General features: G+C 65.0%; 1 protein-coding gene across 2 annotated transcripts in view; it reads right to left on the bottom strand.

Moving 5' to 3' along the window:
- The window catches only part of AHDC1 (AT-hook DNA binding motif containing 1), a 52336-nt gene extending 38617 nt beyond the window's left edge, over window positions 1–13719 (bottom strand). Inside the window, exons 1-2 of one of the 2 annotated variants that reach the window (XM_065650642.1) lie at window positions 13595–13719; window positions 13035–13155 (exon numbers count right to left, since the gene is read on the bottom strand). Coding sequence is in view for 1 of the 2 variants with exons in the window: in XM_065650641.1 (XP_065506713.1) it covers window positions 13035–13170 (136 nt within the window). In the remaining variant the exon portion in view is untranslated. Of the gene's footprint in view, window positions 1–13034; window positions 13228–13594 lie in introns of those variants that run through there. The other variant, XM_065650641.1, reaches the window with a different exon arrangement.
- Window positions 13720–19292: the final 5573 nt, after the last annotated feature.

Genomic DNA, 19292 nt, shown 5'->3' on the forward strand with positions numbered 1-19292 from the left:
CACGGTACAGCATGGCACGGAATGGCACGGTACAGCATGGCATGGCACAGCACGGTACAGCATGGCACGGAATGGCACGGCACGTCTCCACGCTGCTGCACGGCCCCGACACGCTCTCCCGGGGCGGGCAGCCTCTCGGCCGGAGGAAGATGAGAGCGACCCGCTGGCCTTGTCACACCCCCAACACTGCCAGCCCTCACAACATGTCCCCAAACCTCCACGTCCCCCTTCCCACCTTCCTCCCAGCCTGTTTTTTGGCAGCACGCGGCCTCCCGGCGCAGTGCCAGGCTGCGGGGAGCTGTACCGGGACGATGCTTCACCCCTCGCCCGGCTGCAGCACCCGCGTCCTTGGGCGGCCACAGGACCCCTCAGACAGGGGACAGCACGGTGGCAGCGCCAGCCCACACCTTGGCCCGTGTCACCCTCCCCAGGTGCCGGCAGCAGCGGGGATGGGCAGAGCCCGTCCTGGGGGGCGCGGGGGGGTCTCAGGCAGCTCCGTGCCCGGCGAGCGTGCGAAGCCCTCGCGCGCGTGCACGCGGGTGTCTGGGTTTGTCACAGCCTGGTGAGCAAGTTAATCTCAGGCTCCCTGACACGTGGAATAAAATCGCGATCCCGTAATGGAATTCATTCGTCTTCCTGTCCAGGCGGAGAACAAGCCCCCCCCGCGCTTGCCGGAGCCGGAGCTGGGCCAGGGCAAGGTGGCCAGTGGCCAGTGGCCAGCACCCAGCTGGGACAGCCCTGCTGCACCCGTTGTCCCCCTGCAACGGGACGCGGCCGGCACAGGAGGGACATTCCCGCCAGCTTCTGCCCAGGGATGTGCGAGACACCGAGTGATGCAACATGTCCCCTCCTGGGGGACCTTGGCCACGTCCTCTGGGGCAGCCGGGGTCACCAACGTGGGTTGAAACCCCTGGGGCGATCTGGGGTCCCAGCTCCCCGGACGGCAGCCACGGCGCTCACGGGGCGGGAAAGGGAAACTGAGGCAGGCGATGGTACTGGCAAAAGGGCAGTTGTGGTGGCATGAAGATGACAGGGGAAAATGTTCCTCTGTCCCCACGATGTCCCCCTGTCCCCACAGTTCCCTCCCTGCTCCCAGAGCCTTGTCCAGCCCCGGCGGGGAGGACCCACCCCAGGGACCCTGCGGGGATGTCCCCAGGGACTGGCCCACCCGCAGCCGTGTCCCCGGCCGATGCCACGGGTGTGAGCGACGGAGGAAAGCCCTTGCAGGAGCCCAAGCAGGACAGGAGGCCACAGGGCTGCCCCGTGCCTCAGTTTCCCTCCAGCACCCACAGCGAGGCCACCCCCAGGCGGGAAAGCGGCCCCGTGGCCAAGGGAGGAGGAGGAGGAGGAGGAGAAGGAGGAGGGTTGTTCCTTCCCGGGCACACAAAGCCCCTTTCATAGGGGCTGAGTTTGGATTTCCTCTGCCAGCCCAGCACCTCGCTGCCTCCTGCCCTGCCAGAAACGCTGCGGTCGGAGCCGGGGGCTGGCGGGTCGGACGCCTCGGGGAGCACAGGGACCTTCGGGTGGCTCCGTCCCTCGCCCCAACCCTCCCTGTGATTTTCCCCTCCTGTCAGCTTTTAATTATACCCCTAATAAAAGTCGCTTTGCAGGGAAACGGGAGCTTTGTTGCTCGGGGAGCTCATCTGCTCCCGCTGCTCCTTCCCCACTTTAAACCCTAATCCTCAGCTGGGGACGCTGCAATTAGCCACCGCGGAGCCGGGCACCGTGTCACGGAGGATTAGGGGAGCGGGGGGACCCCGCCCCGGAGCGGATCGATGGAGCATCCCCTCCCGCAGCCCCCGAAGGAGGGGGATGAGCCTCAGGGCCCCCCCAGCCAGGCAGCCCCCTGCCCATCTTCTCCAGGGTACCCACAGACCTCAACCCCTGCACTACGTCGGTGCCACCGGGTTATTTTTGGGGTGCACGGGAGCCACAGACCATCGAGTGACCCCCCCAGAGCCCCCTGCACAGCCCCCAAGGAGGGCTTCCCAGGGCTCGGGTGGCTTTGTACCATGTAACTAAAGGCACAGAAATGGGGCTTGTGGGACCAACATGAGCCCCAACCCACATCCTCGCATGCCCGCCCAGCCGTAGCACCTGCCCCCAGGGCCCTGTATCCCCAGGAGGGGAAACTGAGGCACAGGGCACCAGGTGCCCATGACGCACATCCCGCGGCAGCCGTGCGCTGGGGAGAGATGTGGCACTGGCACGTCCGCGCACGCCTGGAAGGTCGGTGACGGTGACAGCCCTCAGAGCTCTCCCCAGGTACAAAACCTCTGCTGCAAAACCAGGCAGGCTGCAGGCAGGGCCCTGCCGCGCTCTTGTCCCCCACTCTCCGGGTGACAAACAAACAACGGGGCCACGAGCCGCAAGAGCCGTTGGCGCTCCCCGGCACCGAGCTGGTGAACCATCCAGCTCCGGCCCGGCGGCGGTGACACGGGGACCCTCATGCACGGTGCAAAGGCCACGTCCATGGCACGGCAAATGGGCAGCAGATTTGGGGTCACTCGACCCCTTCAAGCCCTGGAAAGGAGCTGGTGCATCGCTCCTGGGTGCTACTCACCAATCAGCCTCTTCCCGGGGAGCGGAGCGCGGGAGCTCGTTAGCAGCCGCTCATTAAGAGCCCTCCGGGAGGAGGAAGGTACCCGGGGCACCTGCACCTCCGGTTAATGAGCTGCAGCACCATTAAGTGCTGGAGGGGACCTTGGGCATGGTGGGGGCTGCTGGTGCGGAGGGGCTGACCCCCACCCTAACCGGGGTGTGGGTCCCCACGAAAGGGAGGGTTGTGGGGAGTTGAGTCATGGTGACAACCGCAGGTAGCGGAGGTGGCAGGGCCACCAACGCCCCAAGGTTCCCAGTGCTCCTGAGGGGCTCCCAGTCCAGGCTGCATCGCCCCCGCCACGCCTGCACCCATGGGTGCTGCACGGTGATGGTGGCTGGTGCTGGGTAGAGATGGGACAGGACCCCTGGGTCCTTGGGGTTGGGACCGTCCCACCGTGCGTGCCCCCAAGCTGGGCAGGAGACCCAGACGTCCTGTCCCCAAGGACCTTGCTCAGCACCCAGTAGCTCCCAGTCTGCCCGTAAAAGCCCAGGCTCAAGCAGGGCCTGGAGGGGACCCGGGAATCTGGGGCGATGCTCCCCAATGCGCCCTGAGACACGCGGACGATCCCGTGACCCCCACCCCAGCACCCAGTCCCGCAGGACGCCTGGGTCCCCAGGCCCAAGCGCTGCTGTGCCCCCCACCCTCCCACCCACCCCGCGTGGGGCTCTCCCTCGTTAATGTTTACTCGGGTTCGTTAGCGCCGGCACATCGCCATGGCAACCCTGCAAGCTGCGCGCCGCCACCGGCGCCACCGCCACGAGGCGCAGGGACGTCCCCACGCGTGGGGTCACCGCGGGCACCCGCCACCGCCACCACCCACCCGGGGCGTGTGGGGCTGGGGGACAGCGTGGGGAGCGACGGGGTGCAGGGACTCTGGGGTTCGCCCCCTCCTCGCCAGGCTGCTGTGGCCCGGTGTCACCCAGGCAGGGTGACAGCACCCACCGCTCGCCCCCGAAGCACCCGGGGCTGCAGGCGGGTGCTGGCGCTGCCAACACGCCTGGGTGCTGCATTATTTATAAACCGGAGGCACAGAGGGCTCGGCGGCAGCTGCACAGCCCTCGCGGGCCACCCTGCCCGGCGTCACGCAGCCACCGAGCCCGCTGGCACCACCGCCCCGGCGACAGCGGGGGACAACGGGGAGGAGGCCGCCCATGGGGCAGGCAGAGCCACGGGGCACCCAGACGCCACCCTGGCGTCCCCTCGGACGTGACGTGCGGCTGGTGCAGCACGTGGGGACATCAGGTGCGTCCCCAAGCTGCCTCCTGCCACCTCCCGATTCCGTCGCAGAGGGGTTTGGGGGATGGCAGCAAAGGGGGTGACCCCCGCAGCACCCAGCCAGCCCCTCCCCGCGGCACAGGGCTGTACCCCAGCCCCGCTCCCCAAGCGCAGGATGTGTCCGCGGCGTTTTCTCCCCACGCCGGGCTCCGTGTGCTCCAGCAAACAGGTTTTTCCTTCAGCTTTGCAGAATCCTCCCGCCTCCTCCCCACCCGCTACGAGTCCCACCTCCAGGTTTTGGGGAGTGTGGGGGGGGGAAAAGGCTGAGTTGGGGCTTTTTAAATTTTTCATTACGAATTTCCCCCATCGATGCCGCCCCCAGCATCGCCCCCCGCGCTCTCCCGGAGCTTTGCACCGGCTGAAGCTGAGCCAGGCTGCCGAGAGGATTAATTCTGCATGACTGCCCATCTCCGCGGGGGGATCCGAGACCCTCAGGCCTGCAGCAATCTTGAAAAATTCCTCCAGCCCAACTTAATTCCCTCTTCCTGCAGAGCTGGCGCATCTGCTGCAGTCAGGCACGGAGAGACGGAGGGAGAAAAGCGGGGGGGGACGCCGGCACCCAGGACCGCCGTCGGCTCCGGCGCCAGGCGGTGGCCTCGCTATGGTGGTCGCGGTCTCGCGTTGGCACCATGGGGTCATCCAAAGGGACGCCGCTCGCTCATCCCAGCCCCGTGGGTGGTGGCCCAAGGAGAGAGGGTTTGCGCTGGGGGAAACTGAGTCACGCTGGGGCGGCCCTGGGGACGGCGGCTGCGCCGCAGTCCCGGTGTGTTGTCAGCCCCCCCACCCCCAGCTGGGACTCCCCAAACCACAAGGATGACTTAAAAATGGGGTTTTGCCAACATCTCCAGGCTCTGCCCCTCGGGGGGGGGCTTGTCCGGACCCTCCCACCCCACTCTCACCCTCTGCAGCCCCAAGGCACAGACCCCCCCAGGGCGGAACATCACCCAGAGCCCCTGGATTTTGGGATGGATTACGGAAACGCAGTCATTGCTTGCGAAACATCCCAGTACCCCCAAGCAGAGCCCCCCCCAGCCCCTCTCCCAGGGGACAAGGACCCCGGTGTCACGCAGCGGGGCTCCACACACCCAGCGCCGGCACCACGGGACCCCCAGCCCACGCAAACCAGCAGCAGAGCGAGGAGCCCGGCCAAGCCGGGGGTGCTCCCCCCCCATCCCCAAAATCCCCGCCATGCACCGCGGCAGCCCGGGGACGGTGGCGTGTCCCCGCGCTTTGAAGGCTGAGCCGCCGCCACGCCGAGCCTGGCAGCCGGCGGGCAGAGCTAACCTTCAGGGGGGGCAACGGGGACACACGGCGGGGGAAGCAGCCACCAAACTCCCATCCCCGCTGCACCCACCGTCCGGCACCCCGAGGTGTCGGCAGCTGCCGGACCCAGCAGAACCATCGTCCCTCTTGCCTGCAACTTGCCCGGGGAGGAAGATGAAGATGAGGAGCGCAGCCCAGCCCAGCTGCCGGCAGAGCTGCGGATAACATGCATTTAAATCACTTATATCTTTACTTTCTCCTGCGCTGGCTGTGAGATGGGGCTTTTTTTTTTTTGCATGCGTAATTAGGGGGTGGAACAGATGGCGGAGGGTTCGTTTAAAGTAATGCATCCATTAAAATAACCTTCGCTGTCGGGGACTGCGCTCCGACAGGGGCCTGTTTCACCGGGGGCGGTGGGGAAGGAGTGTGGGGGGGTTTATTCTGCAAGCAGGGGGGCATGTCGGACTTTTGGGGGGGGGGGCTGGGCCGGAGCGCACGCTCCCTCTGGGATGCAGCATCCCAAATCTCGGGATGAAGCCGGTCCGGATAACACCAACCTGTATGGCTACGGATGCACGAGAGTCGGGAGCCAAACTGGGACCAAACTGGGGCCAAACTGGGGTTGGAGCGGTGCTCTCCAGGGCTCAGTTTCCATAGCAATATGATGGCAGTGAGATGCAAAGCCCAGGCAAGGGCCAGCGGCCAACCCTCCGGCATCCCCCAAACTGGGGACGATGCCATGGGGTGGGCACGGTCCCCGCGGTCCCCGCGGCGGGCAGCCGCCCGCCGCGGGGACCGCGGGGACCGTGCCCACCCCATCCCTTCCCACCCACTCTAGAAACCCAAAATAGGACATTTTCGCTTCGCCACGCAGCACCTCTCCTGTTTCAAACCCCGGGAGAGGCAGGAGGGCTTTGTTCAGGCACCGGAGGCCAGCGAAAGCAGGAGTGCCCTGCCAGCTCTTGTGTTTCACTCCCGAGGAATGCCGGGGAGGGGAGGGGAACGCTGTTAACCCCCCCTCCGCACCGGGCACCCAGCCCGGCTGCAGGGTGTCAAGGCTGGGAGGAAGAGGAGGGGAGGGCGCGGGGATGAAGGATGGGGAAGGCGGGTGATGCTGCGGTACCACCACGTGCGGCTGGGGCTGGCAGCGGGTGGGCTGGGGTGGGGGGACATGCGATGACACACAGCCGGGGTGGCACGGCAATGTTGGTTCGGTTGGAGCACAGCAATTAATTCTGAGCAAATATTACACCCCTGGCTTGGGGGAAAGGAGAAGCCCCTCCCAGGGGTACCCCCCCTAAATTTGGGGGCTCCAGAGAGGGAGACCCTGGGGACAGGGCTGGGGAAGGGCGAGAGCAGCGGTGGACCCAAAGCCACCCATGCGTGTGCAAATATTTCGTGTGCACTTGCTAAGGTGCTTCTGCTGCCTTTAGGGCATCGCTGCTGCGTTTGAAGCATCCGAGAGGTGGGAACTTGCGGGGGGGGGTGGGGAGCACATGCCAGGGCTGCACTGTGTGTGTGTGCTGGGGGGGTCTCTCCTTTCCAGCTGGGTCGGGGGGGCCGGGGCTGTTCCCCCACCACAGCACAGGGAGCCCTGGGACAAGCTCAGCATTGCCACGAGCCCTGCAAAGGCTGGTCCTGCCTCGCCACCCCCTCCCCGGCCACAGCCCCCAGGGCTGCCCTCGCCCTCCTCTTCTTCCTCCTCCTCCTGCCCGCTGGCACCCTGGGGTGTCCCCAAGCACAGGGGACAGCCGGTGGCTGTGGCAACGCAGCGGCTGATGGCGGCAGCGGGATGGGGCGGCTGCTTTCGCCGACACCCCCGTGCCCGGTGCTGGGAACAGCAAACCAGATGGTGACAGTGTGCGACGGCAGGCGCTGGGGCCAGGGACCCAGGGGACACACGGGATGGTGGCGATGGGGACATGCCAACAGCCAAGAGGGGATCGCAGCAGGACCCGGACTGTGGGGTGACAGGGGGGTCCCCAGGCCAGAAAGGGGAGAAGCCCCCCCGTTTGCCCTCCCCAGCCCCGCGCACGCGTCGAGGAGCCGCCAGCCAAGGGACGCCGGGTTTTGTGCCGCCGCCACTCGCACAGCCCCGTCCCCACGCTGCGCCCCGGCCACCGAGCCCCCACCCCACCCTCCCGCTCGCCGATCCGAATCTCCCCCAGCTCATCCCCGTCTTCCTCCCGCCTCACCTGCCATCACCCCCAGCCCCGGCACGACACCCATTCGCCTCCCCCGGCGTCTCAACCGGTCCCTTGGGTGCACCCCAACACCCTGAGCTCTTCCCCAGCCAGCAACCTGCCGGGAAAACTGCTCCCAAAAACCTCCCGCGCCGGCTCCGCCAGCTCTGCGGGCCTGGGGGGGCCGCAAACCGGCCCCCCGCTCGCCAAGAACAATAGCGCCTTGTTCCAGCCCAGCTCCGACCTCCCCGGCCGGGCTGCAAACACCTCCCTGGGCAAAGCAAAGCTCTGGCCACTCTCACCTCTACGTCTCTCTCGCTGTTTCCCAGCTCCCTCCTGCCAAATCCCCGCTCCCGATCGCTTCTCCTCCCCGCGGGTCCATATTAAGCTACATTCTCCTTTCAGCTGGGTGGAAAACAGCAGTAATAACCATGTGGAGAGAGCCGTGCCCCCCACCTCCACTTCCCTCCCACTTTGGGGTTCAAATTTCATTTCAGAAAAAAAAAAAAAAAAAAGCCAAAAAAAAAAAGCTTCCCCCGCCTCCAATTTCTTCCCCCAAACCGAGTCGCTGTCGTCTCGTCTGATCTCGGCAGGGGCCGTGGGGATGCTCAGCTCCTCCTGGTTCAGGATCTGCTGCCAATCTGGACCTCGCAAACTGGTTCTCACACGGCTCCCGCCCAGCACCTCCCTCTCGGCATTTATTGTCCCTCCTCAGCCACCCAGCCCAGCTTGCTCCCTGCCACCCGCTCCCCCGTCACCCACCACCCCGTCACCGTGCCACCCTGTCACCCTGCGCCCTGCTCCCCCGTCTCCTTGCCACCCTGCTCCCTGTCACCCTGCTCCCCACGCCACTGATGTGGCGATGCACGGGGTGCCGCGCTCCCCTCCTGCTGCTGCTTCTGCCCCGTCGCATCCATCCCAAGCCAAGCCGCCGAGTTCCCCGGCTGAGATTTATTCCCGGCGAATTCCCGGGGGGCCGGCGGGGAGCGGAGCAGCCCCGTTGCCTCCAGCCCAGCAGCCTCTCTCTTTCCCGCAGCCCAAGAGCTCATCTCCCTTGCCCCAGGCGCTCCGTCCTCCTCCAGATATTTTAGGCCCAGGTTTTGCGAGGAATGCACAGGCGCCGAGCCCAAGCCCAGGCGCTGAAGTCAGCAGGAGGCGAAGAGCCTGCGCGGGGCTTGGGGCCCCGGGGGCGGCGGCAGTGGAAGCACAAGGATGGGATGGGGTGGGGTGGGATGGGATGGGAATGTGGATGTGAATGAGGTGGGATGGGGTGGGATGGGAATAGGGTGGGAATGGGAATAAGGTGGAAATGGGGTGGGATGGAATGGGATGGGAATGGGATGGGATGAGGGGAGTGGGATGGGATGAGGGGAATGGGATGGGATGGAATGGGATGGTATGGAATGGGATGAGGGGGATGAGATGGAATGAAGGGGATGCGATTGGATGGGATGGAATAGGATGGTATGGAATGGGATGAGGGGGATGGGATGGAATGAAGGGGATGCGATTGGATGGGATGGAATAGGATGGTATGGAATGGGATGAGGGGGATGGGATGGAACGAGGGGGATGGGATGGAATGGGATGGGATGCAGCTTCCTCCGCCTGGAGCTCGTTTAGCAGCGGGAAGGGCAGAGGTTGGAGTTGGCGGATGCCAGAACCGCTTCGCTCTCCCTCAGAGAGGATCAATACCACATTTTGCCGCTCCCCTGTCTCCTCGCATCGCGCCAGGCCAGGCTGCATCGGCTCTCGCCCGCGTTCACACCTGCACGGGGTGGGTTTCGGCACCGGGGGGGCGTTCCTGCTGCTGTCTGTCCCTGCCCCCTTCACCGGAGGTTTCACCGCAGTGGCAGCACCTGTCTAGACCCACCTTGACCCCCCCACGCACCAAGCCCCGCCTGCGCACACGCCGACACCTGCTAACACCAGCCCGCACCCCGCTCAGCCCCGCACCCCATCCCCGCGCCCCCACGCATTATCCACCGCCCCACGGCAGCTCATCACAGCTCCCAGCCCGGCGTCCCCGGGGGGCGCAGAGGGAGTCCCCGGCGCACCCCCCGCCCTTGTCACGGCCCCGCTGGCACGAAGGCACCGTCCTACGTGCCCCAACAGGTGAACCCCCCGGGGCCGCGTTCCTGCTGCGCCGGGAACTGTCCCCACCGGGCAGCCGCTCCGCAGGCATGTTCCTTCCCAGCACGGCCCTCCCTCCTTCCCTCCGTACCCAGCCTCCCTCGGCCGCCGAAAAAAGGGGGGAGCCGATGGATTTTAATGAGCTCCCCGGAGGCATCGCTCTGCACCCCCCCCTCCCACTTCTTCTTCCCGCGCCCGGGAACCGATGCTCTGAAACACAACCCTGGAAAAAAACCACAGGGCATATTTTTCTCTCCCCCCCCCCGTTCCTTTCCCTTCTCGCCTCCCCCAGCTTTTTTTTGCTCTCCTGCCGATGCCAAAGACCCAGCCGGGCTCTTGTGCTTTCACTCGCAGCTGCAGCTGCCGATTTTCGCTGTAAGCCCTTGTGCCTAGAAGGCCCAGAGCGAGGGATTCTGGGACGCGGTGATTGAAGACAGCACCAGCGCGGAGACCATTGCTCAGACTTTCCCTGTCTGTCGCCCCAACGCTCAACCCACAGAGAGGGAGAGAAAAAAAAAAAGGAAAAAAAAAAAAAAAAAAAAGGAATGGGAAAAAAAATAAAAAGATGGAGAGAAAAAAAAAAAAACAACAAACAAAACCCAACAACGGACTGGCGTTCGCCCCTTCTCACCCATGCAGAGCGGCACCGAGCACCCCAGGCTTCCCCGGGCCGGGCAGCCATGGGGACAGGGTGACCCCCCCATCCCGCGGCACCCCGGTGAACTGCCGGCTGCTTCGCTTTGCAACGCCAAATCGCACCGCGAGCGCGCCCGATCCCTCTCGCCATGCAGCCCCGCTGTACATCGCCTTAAAAACTCACGGCGGGCACCTTAGCAGCACGCCGTTTGCTTCCCCTCTGTGCTATTTCGAAGGCCAAAATAGTAATAACGCAGCTTTCGAGCCACCGTTTGTGGCACAGGGTAAATACCAGGGTGCGGGTGCAAGGGGAGGTGATGCTGTGCACGGCGCCAGGTCCCCATGCAAAGCCGAAATGCTCACCCGCAGCGCAGGGACCGTCAGGGTGCACTGTGGAGCCGAGGAAACCCCCTGGGCACACGTCACCACGTCCCCGCTCCACGCAAAGGTCCCCGAGGGAGGGGGTCCCCAGCACCCTGGGTGTCTGGGTGCGCCGGGGGAAGGCCCCACGGGACCAAATACCTGCCCTCCAACACACGTGCCGAGCCAAGGCATCGCTCAGCGTGCGTCCCCGAGGCACAGCAGGAGCAACTCCAGCCCGGACGGACAGATGGACATACGGTGGGGAGCAGGACAACCAGGCTGTGACCCTTCAGATCCCCATGCCGGCGAGAAGACGAGCCCTGCCGAGCATCTCCCGGCCGGCCGAGCCCTCGCACCCCAAAAACCCCGCCGGCATCACCAGCTCCCCGAGGACCGCGGCCAGACCGTGCGGCACATCCCAGCCCCAAAGTTCGGCGGGCGGCGAGGCTGGGGAGGGGACGGCGCGGGGGACACACACACACACAACACATCTGCGACGCATTCAGGGGCCACATCCCGCATCCGGGCAGCCCGGCCGCAGCCCAGCATCCAGCCGGCCGGCCCCGGGGGGGCAGCCCTGCCCTATCACCAGGCAAAAATCCCCCCCGTCCCTCCCGCTCCCCCTCACCACGAGCCCGGAAGAAGGAAACAGCCCTCCCCACCACTGCCCTGTTTACCAAGAGCTGGTTCCAAAGCACTCGGGAGAATAGCAGGAGCATTTCAAGGCCCTGTTTCCACTCGGCTGACACACACTATTTATAGAAGCCCACAATTCTCCCAGAGCTTTCCTCGGGATCTCAGCAGAAATAGCCTGCCCCGGGTCCCTGCTGCCTCCTCTAAAGAGGCCAGGGCAGCGCCGGCCCCCCCCGGCTTGCCATAACCTTCCACGGGCTTCCATCGCTTCTCCTCCGCTGGCCACCCCGCTCCCGGCGTGTCCTTGGCTACCCCGTCCCCATCACGGTGCCAGCCCTTCGCCACCAAACCCTCCCGGCCACCTCCACCTCCTGCCCCATCGGTTCCCGGCGGGCGCGCGGTGGCTCCGGCGGGCGCGCGGTGGCTCCGGCGGGCGTCCGCTCGCCAGACGCGGTGGAGGGGAGGGAACCGGACTGTGGTTTATGGGGACGTGGGGCGAGGCGGGGGGGTTGGAGACCAGCAGCCACCTCCCGCCTGACTGCATCGGAGCGCGGCAGAGCCCCGGGGGACTCGCACCAGGGATGGAGTTGGCCTATTCAGGTTACAGAGACATGGCAGAGCGGAATTTGGCGCCGCGCCATCCCTTCTCCAGCCCCCCCCTCCCCGCCCTCCTCTTCCCCCCCCTCCCCACCACCACCACCACCCTCCCCTGCAAATTCCTCAGCCCAGCAGGAGAAGCCAGTGTAAGGGGACACCTGGGGGGGGGGCGAGGAAGGAGGGGAGGCCTGGGGAGGTGGGGGGGCCCCGATTCGGACCACGCGCCCCCAGCGCCCGCCGGCGCCTGGGTCGAAAGCGAGCGGGCAGGATCCGTGCCCGTCGCCCCCGGGGGTTCGCTTCTGCTCTCTGTCACGCCAGGATAAATCTGGAGCGACTCCACCGCGCGCCGGGGCTCACGACGGCACACAATGAGCTCAGCTCGTGGCTTTCGGTGGCCGTTCTGGTAGCCATGGGCAGAGGGGGCTGGATGCACGAGGCCACCTGGGCACAGCCGGGGCCACATCCTCCCCCAGCACGTAAACAAGCGGGGACCCAGGTGTCTCCACCTGCCTCGGCCTTGGGGACACCAAGCACGTCCCCAGAGTGGGCAGAGGGTTTGGCGTTAGCGTGACCCCATGGGGTGACTCCAGCCCCTGCCAAAGCCACCAGTCCTCTGTGGCCCCCATTGCAAGCACCGAGGGGCAGCGCCGGGGGGGGCGGGAGAGTGGGGGTGGGTGGATTTAAATCAGCTGATCGATAAAAACAAATCAGAGGGGGGATGACAGGCACCGAAGTGACAACCGCTCGCCGAGCCCCGCGCCACGGACCACGCAACTTTGCCGACGGGGCTGTGGCGAATCCCCCCCCGACCCACCACCCTCCTCCGGGGCTGCCCCCCGCGGACCAGCCCGCTGCTCCCCCGGGAAGAGGGTGGGATGCTCTGCCCCGGGGGGGGCCTCACGTCCCCCCAGGAAGCCAAGCGAACCCCAAACGCTGTTGACACGCTCGACTCCGGCTCTGCCTTCCAGCGGAGGGAGCCGCTCTGACAGCTGTCACTCAGCCCTTGCAGCCGCGGGGGGGGAAAGGCGGCGGTGGGGGGGGGACGACGGGGGCCGGCCGAGGGGAGGCGGCCAAACTCGTGGAGATCGCAGCCCCCCCGCCGGGGGCTCGCCCCGGTCCCCCCCCCTTTCCCCACACGCCCCTCCCCGCCCCAAGTGCCATTAAACTCCTGCAATTTGGCACCAACTCGCCGCGCAACTTCAGCGGAGGGGACGGCGCGGGGGGGGACAACACGCCGCCTCCTTCCCCCCCACCTCCCCCTCTACCCGAAGGGGGTGTCCCGTGTGTCCTCCCCCCCTTCCTCCCCACCTCCCAGCCCCACACAAAGGCGGGGGGTCCCCGGTACTCACCCGCCGGTTGCTGCGCTCCGAGCCCCTCGGAACCCGCCCGCTTGGGGAGGCTCCTGCCGTCCGGCGGGGCTGCGTCCTGACCGGCCGCGGGAGTCCCGGAGCCCTCGGCACCGTTCGCCACCTTCAACGAGAGCATTTCCAGCGCCTCCTGCTCACATTCTCCCCAAGGCAACTCCGCTCCTGCCAGCCCGCCCCCTCCTCCGTCCCCTGCCTGCTCTTTCCTCCTTCCCTCTCCCCCCACTCCACCCCTCTATTTTATTTTTTTCCGGGTTTTTCTCTCCCCTCTACCGCTTAGCTTTTTTTTTTTTTTTTTAATTTTTTTTTTTTTCCTCCTCTTTCCCCCCCACCCCCCCTTCGCCTCTCACACACACACAAAAGGCAGCGGAGCGGGAGGCGGAGGGGGAACCGACCTCCCCTCTGCGCCTCCGCCGCTCGCCGCCTGCGGAAAGCAAAGAAAGACACAGCGCAGCAGAGCCCTGGCTTGCCGCTGCCTCCCCCCTTCCTCCTCCTCCTCCTCCTCCCTCCTCCTCCTCCTCCACCTCCTCCTCCCTCTCTCTTGCCTTCTGCCGCTCCCGGCTTTGTGGGGGCTGGGATAAAAAGGGGGGGAGCGGAGCCGGCGGCGAGGCGCGCCCAGCCCCTCTCTCTCCTCTCCCGTTGCGCGGCGGGGACCGCGGCTCCGGTTCTCTCCGCTGTCAGCGGTACGACCAGCATCCGGCACCCCGGGGAGCCGTGCAGCACCGCCGGGGCATGCCGGGCCTTGTAGTCCTTCCTTTCCTCCCCCCCTCCCTTCTTTTTTTTTTTTTTTTTTTTTTTTTCCCCTCCTTCCTTTCCTCTCCCCCTGCTTTTTCTCCTCCCCGTCGCTGCGAAGCGCGCAGGGAGGGGCGCAAAGCGGCGCGTCTCCGTTGCGCGCTGCTTGGGGTCCCCCTTACTTAAGGGGGGGCACCTCGGGGTGGGGGGGTGGGCAAACCACCGAAGGTGGTTTGCCCACCCCCCCCCCCGAGGTGCCCCCCCCGAGGTCCCAATGGGATGCGCGGGGCATTGCTGCCCTCTCCTGGGTTGCGCCCGCACTGCGCACCCCCTTTGCCCTCAGCGTGCCAGGGGGGGACAGACACACAGCCCCTGCAGCCCCCCACTGCAATGTGGGGTGCACATCACCCACTCTGGCTCAGCACCCATATGCCCTTATGCACCCACACGAGGCCACCCAAGCAACACCCCCCCCCCCGCCTTTTTTTTTTCCTCACTTTTAATTATTTTTATTTTAAGTCTGGGGCCTGGAAACTTCCCTGCTATTTGGCAACACCCAGTTCCTCGTCGTTCTTTGGGGTACGGTGCTGTGTCCCCCCTCAGCCAGGTCCCAGAGGGGATGCCAGGCGGGCAGGTGGTGACCAAGGCCCCTTGGAACAGCAGTGGCACAGTGGGGAGCTGTCCCCCACCTCCCTGAGCATCCTGTGACCTCCCTCTCCGTCGAGCATCTCTCCAGCTCCTTCCCTCCAAGTCTCCGCCAATGTTAATGTTCCCAGAGCTGGGTAGATACAATATAATTAAAGTAGATAATACCACTGATGTTTGTTATGACATTATGTTTTTGTGAGTGACGAGTGAAGGGTTAACTCCAGGGAATTGGGAATATTGCTTGGCTGCTAATAACACGTGAGTCATCGATGAAATAACGCATGGGTGCAGGGAGGCACACAGCACCTGGTTTTACAGCAGCCCTCTGGTGCAGTTTGGGGGTTGATGCTTATGTCTGGATCAACAGGCAGCGAGGAGTGAGTCTGTGCTCAGGATACGTTCTGGGCACTCCAGCTTCGCTGCTGGACTGGGATGAACTGGGGAGCTGTGGTCAAGCTAAGAGTTGTCTTCCAGCAGGGACCTATCGCACCCGAAAAGCTGGCAGCTCCATCCCCGGGGTTCCATGCAGCCCAGAGGGATCAGTGGGATGGACTGGGGACCGCTGGGCTCTGCACAGCCCGGGTAAGGATGGGGACGGGTCTGCATCACTCCTGGAAGCGGTGCGGAGAGGCCTGGGCTCCAGCCTGGTCAGCAGAGGAATCTGCACACGCAGACAGGATCGCTGAAATTGCTGGTGGCTGAGTGAGCAACTTTGCAGGCTTCCTCGTCCCCTCGCCCTGAATGTCAGCTTTGAATTTTCTTGCTATTTTTAGGGAGGGTTCAAAAAAACCAGCAGGATCCCTCCCTTCTCGCCTTGCAGGGCTTTGCGCCCTATGAATATTGCAAGCCTGCGTATTGCTGTACTTGCATGTGGACAGAGGCAGCGGGACGGAGCGATGGGTCAGTTGTCTTGCATGGGCAGGGAGAGAAGGAGGTCGTGCAAAAAAACATTACACTGCAAGCAGAATGGGTTAGAATGTAAAAGATTTATTAATTTAATCCGAAGCATTAAAAGGTCATGTATTAATCAAAGAGATGCTTAAAACTGTCAAAGTCCTTTCTCAGGTTTGAAGTGCATCTCTATAGTTATCATAAAATATATATATCAGTCTGGCATCGAGCCCTCAGCAGGGCTGGGAGCGAGGGTGAGGAGCAAAGCAAAGTGCTTTGCAGCACAGTCCTTGTGGAGCAGCACCCACGGGTGCCCAGCACCCCCGTGCTGAGCTGGGTGCCTTGTGGGTCACCCCGCTTGTCCCCAGGCCTGGCTTTGTCCCCCCTCCACTCAGGCTTGCGCCCTGTGGTTGTTCCCGGGTGGTTCGGGGTGGAGGTGGGAATATGGATGCGATGGGTTTGGGAGTGGGGTCGTCTCCTTGCCCCCGCTTCAGAGAGGGGCTGATGGGCACGGGCATGCTCACGGTCACAGTGACGGTCACCGGCAGCTCCCGGCCGCGCCAGGCAGCACTGGGGCGTGGGAGCGATGCCCACGCCACCCGTGTCACCACTCCGCGGGTGCTCAGCCCCGCCGGCATCTCTTTTTACGGCGGGAGGGGGACAGCGGAGGCGTGTCCCCAGGGCCACCCGGGTCACCCGGGCACCCTGTCCCCTCTCCCAGCCAAGTGCTGTGTCAGCAGCGTTGGCGTGGACCTACGCTACCATCTAGCGGCTGCTTTACCGAGCCGGGGCCACCGCTGTCCCCGGCTCTCAGCCCGTGTCCCCGCGCCCTGCAGACGGCTCCCCGGGGAGTCCGGTCCCCCGTGCCCCCCAAATCTGGGGGGGCAAAGGTCCCACTTGCCATCACCCTTGTCAGGATCAGGCCAGCGGGGTGATCTGCCTGGGTTTGTCCACAGAGAGCTCGGGTTGGCTTGGCAGGGGGGTGGTGGCAGCATCCCAAAAGCCACCAGCTCCCCAGAGTGGGCTCAGGGGGTTTGGAGGTAGCAAGGTGCAGCGGGGGAGATCTGGGGTGCATGGGTGCGGTGGGTGTTTAATGGGCAAAAGGTATTTGCTGCGTTGCTGGGATGCAGAGCTGCCTTTATGGAGAGCAGAGTCCAGAGACCCCCATTGGACTGGGGGGGATCGTGCCCTCCAGCATCTGTGGAGGATTTTGGGCCAGGCAGATTTTACCCTGATAAATGTAACTGCAGCAGAAGAGCCCCAACCCTCCCTGAATTCCAGCCCCACGCTGCCCCAGAGCCGCAGCAAAATTTATCCCCAGTACAACCATTTCTGAGCAGCTCCGACCGGCATCGTGCCCCGGGCAGAGCGAGACTCCTCCTGCACCCCCTCCCCATCCGCCTGGGTCTGCGGTGTCACCCGACTGTCCCCACCCTCGCTTCACCCAGGAAACCTCCATCCCCAAATCCTGCTGCTCCCCGGTCGCTGTCACAGATGCTGCTGCGTCTCTTCCCAAATCTCAGTTGTTTTTTTCACGGAAAAACATGTCCCCTCCCAGTGACTGGTGCTGAGCTGCTGGGTGACTGCAGATAAGTCCCTCTGCACCTCAGTTTCCCCTGTGGGGACACGGTCCCTGCAGGCCTGGACCAGCCAGTCTCAAGCCTGGTCAAGCCTAAAGCCACATTCTTGGCCATTTTCCACTGTTGTTTGGCCACCGCCGCCACGGGGACACAGCTCTGATCCGCGACCCAGCAGCTCTGCGGGCTCCGCCGGTCCCTGGGGAGCTTGGGCTGAAGGGGACAGGGACAGACCTGCTCCCCAGGCCTGTTTTGGGTGGGGATGGCTCCTTCCCGGTCGCAAGGGAGGCACGGCTCCCGGCGGGGTGAGGGGACCCCGAGGGGAGGTGACAGCGCCGTGGCTCCTTCACGCCAGGGTCTGCGGCGCCGCCATCTGCAGCGGTCTCACACCTGCGCCCACCGCGTGTTTGGCACCGGGTGGACACGTTCGCTCCAGGGCCCCCCCAGGCCCCCCCGTGAGCTCCTGCCACGCTCGCCTGGCCCCAGGCTGGCACGGCGCGGGCAGAGCAGCCAGCCGGAGCGGGACCGGGCAGGGTTTGCAGGCAGGAGCAAGGAAAACAAGTCTGGGCACGATGGGGGGATCCTGCAGAGTGTTGGGGGGGGTCTTAATCCCTCAGCCTCATGGATTCGGCCCCCACTGCAGGCAGGGGAGGTGACGCTGAGCTGCGTTTGCCTCCCGGCTGGAAGATGCTGCAGCCAGGGCTCGGCTCTGCGGTGCTGCCAGCGCTGCTGCAGGGACCGGGAGGGGACAGGGCCACCCAGAGCCCCCGCGGCTGCGTGCTGAGCTCTGCCCTCCCCAGCACCCACGGCCACGCTCTCCCTGAGCACCCCACCCAGGCTCTGCGGTGAAAATCCACCTCGCAGCACCTTTGGGGGGTCCCAGCCCCCTCCCCCGCCCCCCCATGGCTCCTGGGTGGTGGCACACGGGGCTCTGTGATGGTGGCCCCAGAAGCAGGCAGGTGGCCGTGCCCCGTGTCAGTCATTGGTCCCTCTGCCTCTGGTCGATGCAGCCCAGCATTAACATAAAATCGATGTCCTCTCTCCTGCCCAGCCTGCGGTCACCCCGGGGTGACACCCTTTAACCCCTTCGCCCCCGCCTTGGGGCACCCGTGGAGGGAGAAAGCAGAAGGACAGAAGGACGGAGGCCAGGACGGGTGTCCCTCCCTTCGGCCCTTTCACGCGGGTCCCTGCAGCCTTGGGCGCCGCTCTCTGTCCCCAAGAGCTTTCAAAGGGCAAAACTGGGGACAGACCACAGTGACGTGCCCATGGTCCCACAGGGGCTGACACAGTCCCAGAGCTGCCGGGGGGGGGTGACGGTGATGCTGCCATGTCTATGGGGTGGCCCATGTCCCCCTCCAGCCCCACAGCCCAGGGTGCCCAGCCCCAGGCGTGGGGGTGACACAGCCAGTGGCTGCAATCTGGCATGTCCCCAAACCCGCTGGCGTTGGCCCTGCGCCCCCCTCCCTGCACGACCCCCCCCGGCTGGGGCAGGGGCCAGTCCCCCCTTCCCACCAGTGCTGGGGAATTCATTAACTGGCCACAGCTGGGTCCTGCTGGGGAGGCCAAGCTGCAGGAGAATTAACCCCTTCCTGTCCCCCCCCAGGCACAGGACCCCCCCATGGTCACACAGAGGAGGGGACCAGCAGCTCCCCCCGGCCACACACTGCCCAGGGACCCCCCGCTCCCCGCTAATTAAACCCAGGCTGCTGCCTCATTAACGCACATGGCCGGGGGGCAGCAGGAGGGGACGGTCCCTGCTGGGGGGCTGCCCTGCGGGGGGGTGGGGCGCAGCTTTGTGAACCCAAATGCTTCCCCACCCCTTTTTCCCAAGTTTTTGTTTGCAAGGGGAGCTGGTGCTGCAGCCCCAAATGGCCTGGGGACAGCGGGGGGGCATTTCTCTGCTCTGTGTCACAGAGGTGCCCCCCCATGCCCTGCGGGGGGAGGATCCAGCCCTCAGTCCTGGCTTGACTCAACCTGGCCTGGAGCTCCCCTGGGTGGGGATGGGTGCCCCCCACCCTGAATCTTGCAATCCAGGGTTGTCCCCCCAGCTCTAGCACCCCTGCCCCCCCCAGCCTGTGCCCATCCCCCGCCAGGGCAGCCCCTCTCCCTGAGGGGGGGGCAGAAGGACCCACACTCCCCCCACTTGTTAGAAAGGTTTTATTTCTCTCTATTTACAGACTGGATTTAAAAAAAAAATAAACAACAAATCCCTCCTGTTCCCTTTTCTGCCCACCCCTCCCAGACGGCACTCCTGCCCCCCTAAAAATGGGGTGCCTAGGGGGGCACCAGGAGCCAGCTGGCAGGGTGACACCCCCCCCAACACCATCACATTCACATTGTGCCCCGAGTCCCCCCCAGCAGCCCCGTTAACACTCGGTGCAGGGGTTTGGGCCGA

The sequence above is a fragment of the Caloenas nicobarica genome, chromosome 23 (assembly GCF_036013445.1).
Source record: "Caloenas nicobarica isolate bCalNic1 chromosome 23, bCalNic1.hap1, whole genome shotgun sequence".
Taxonomy (NCBI): domain Eukaryota; kingdom Metazoa; phylum Chordata; class Aves; order Columbiformes; family Columbidae; genus Caloenas; species Caloenas nicobarica.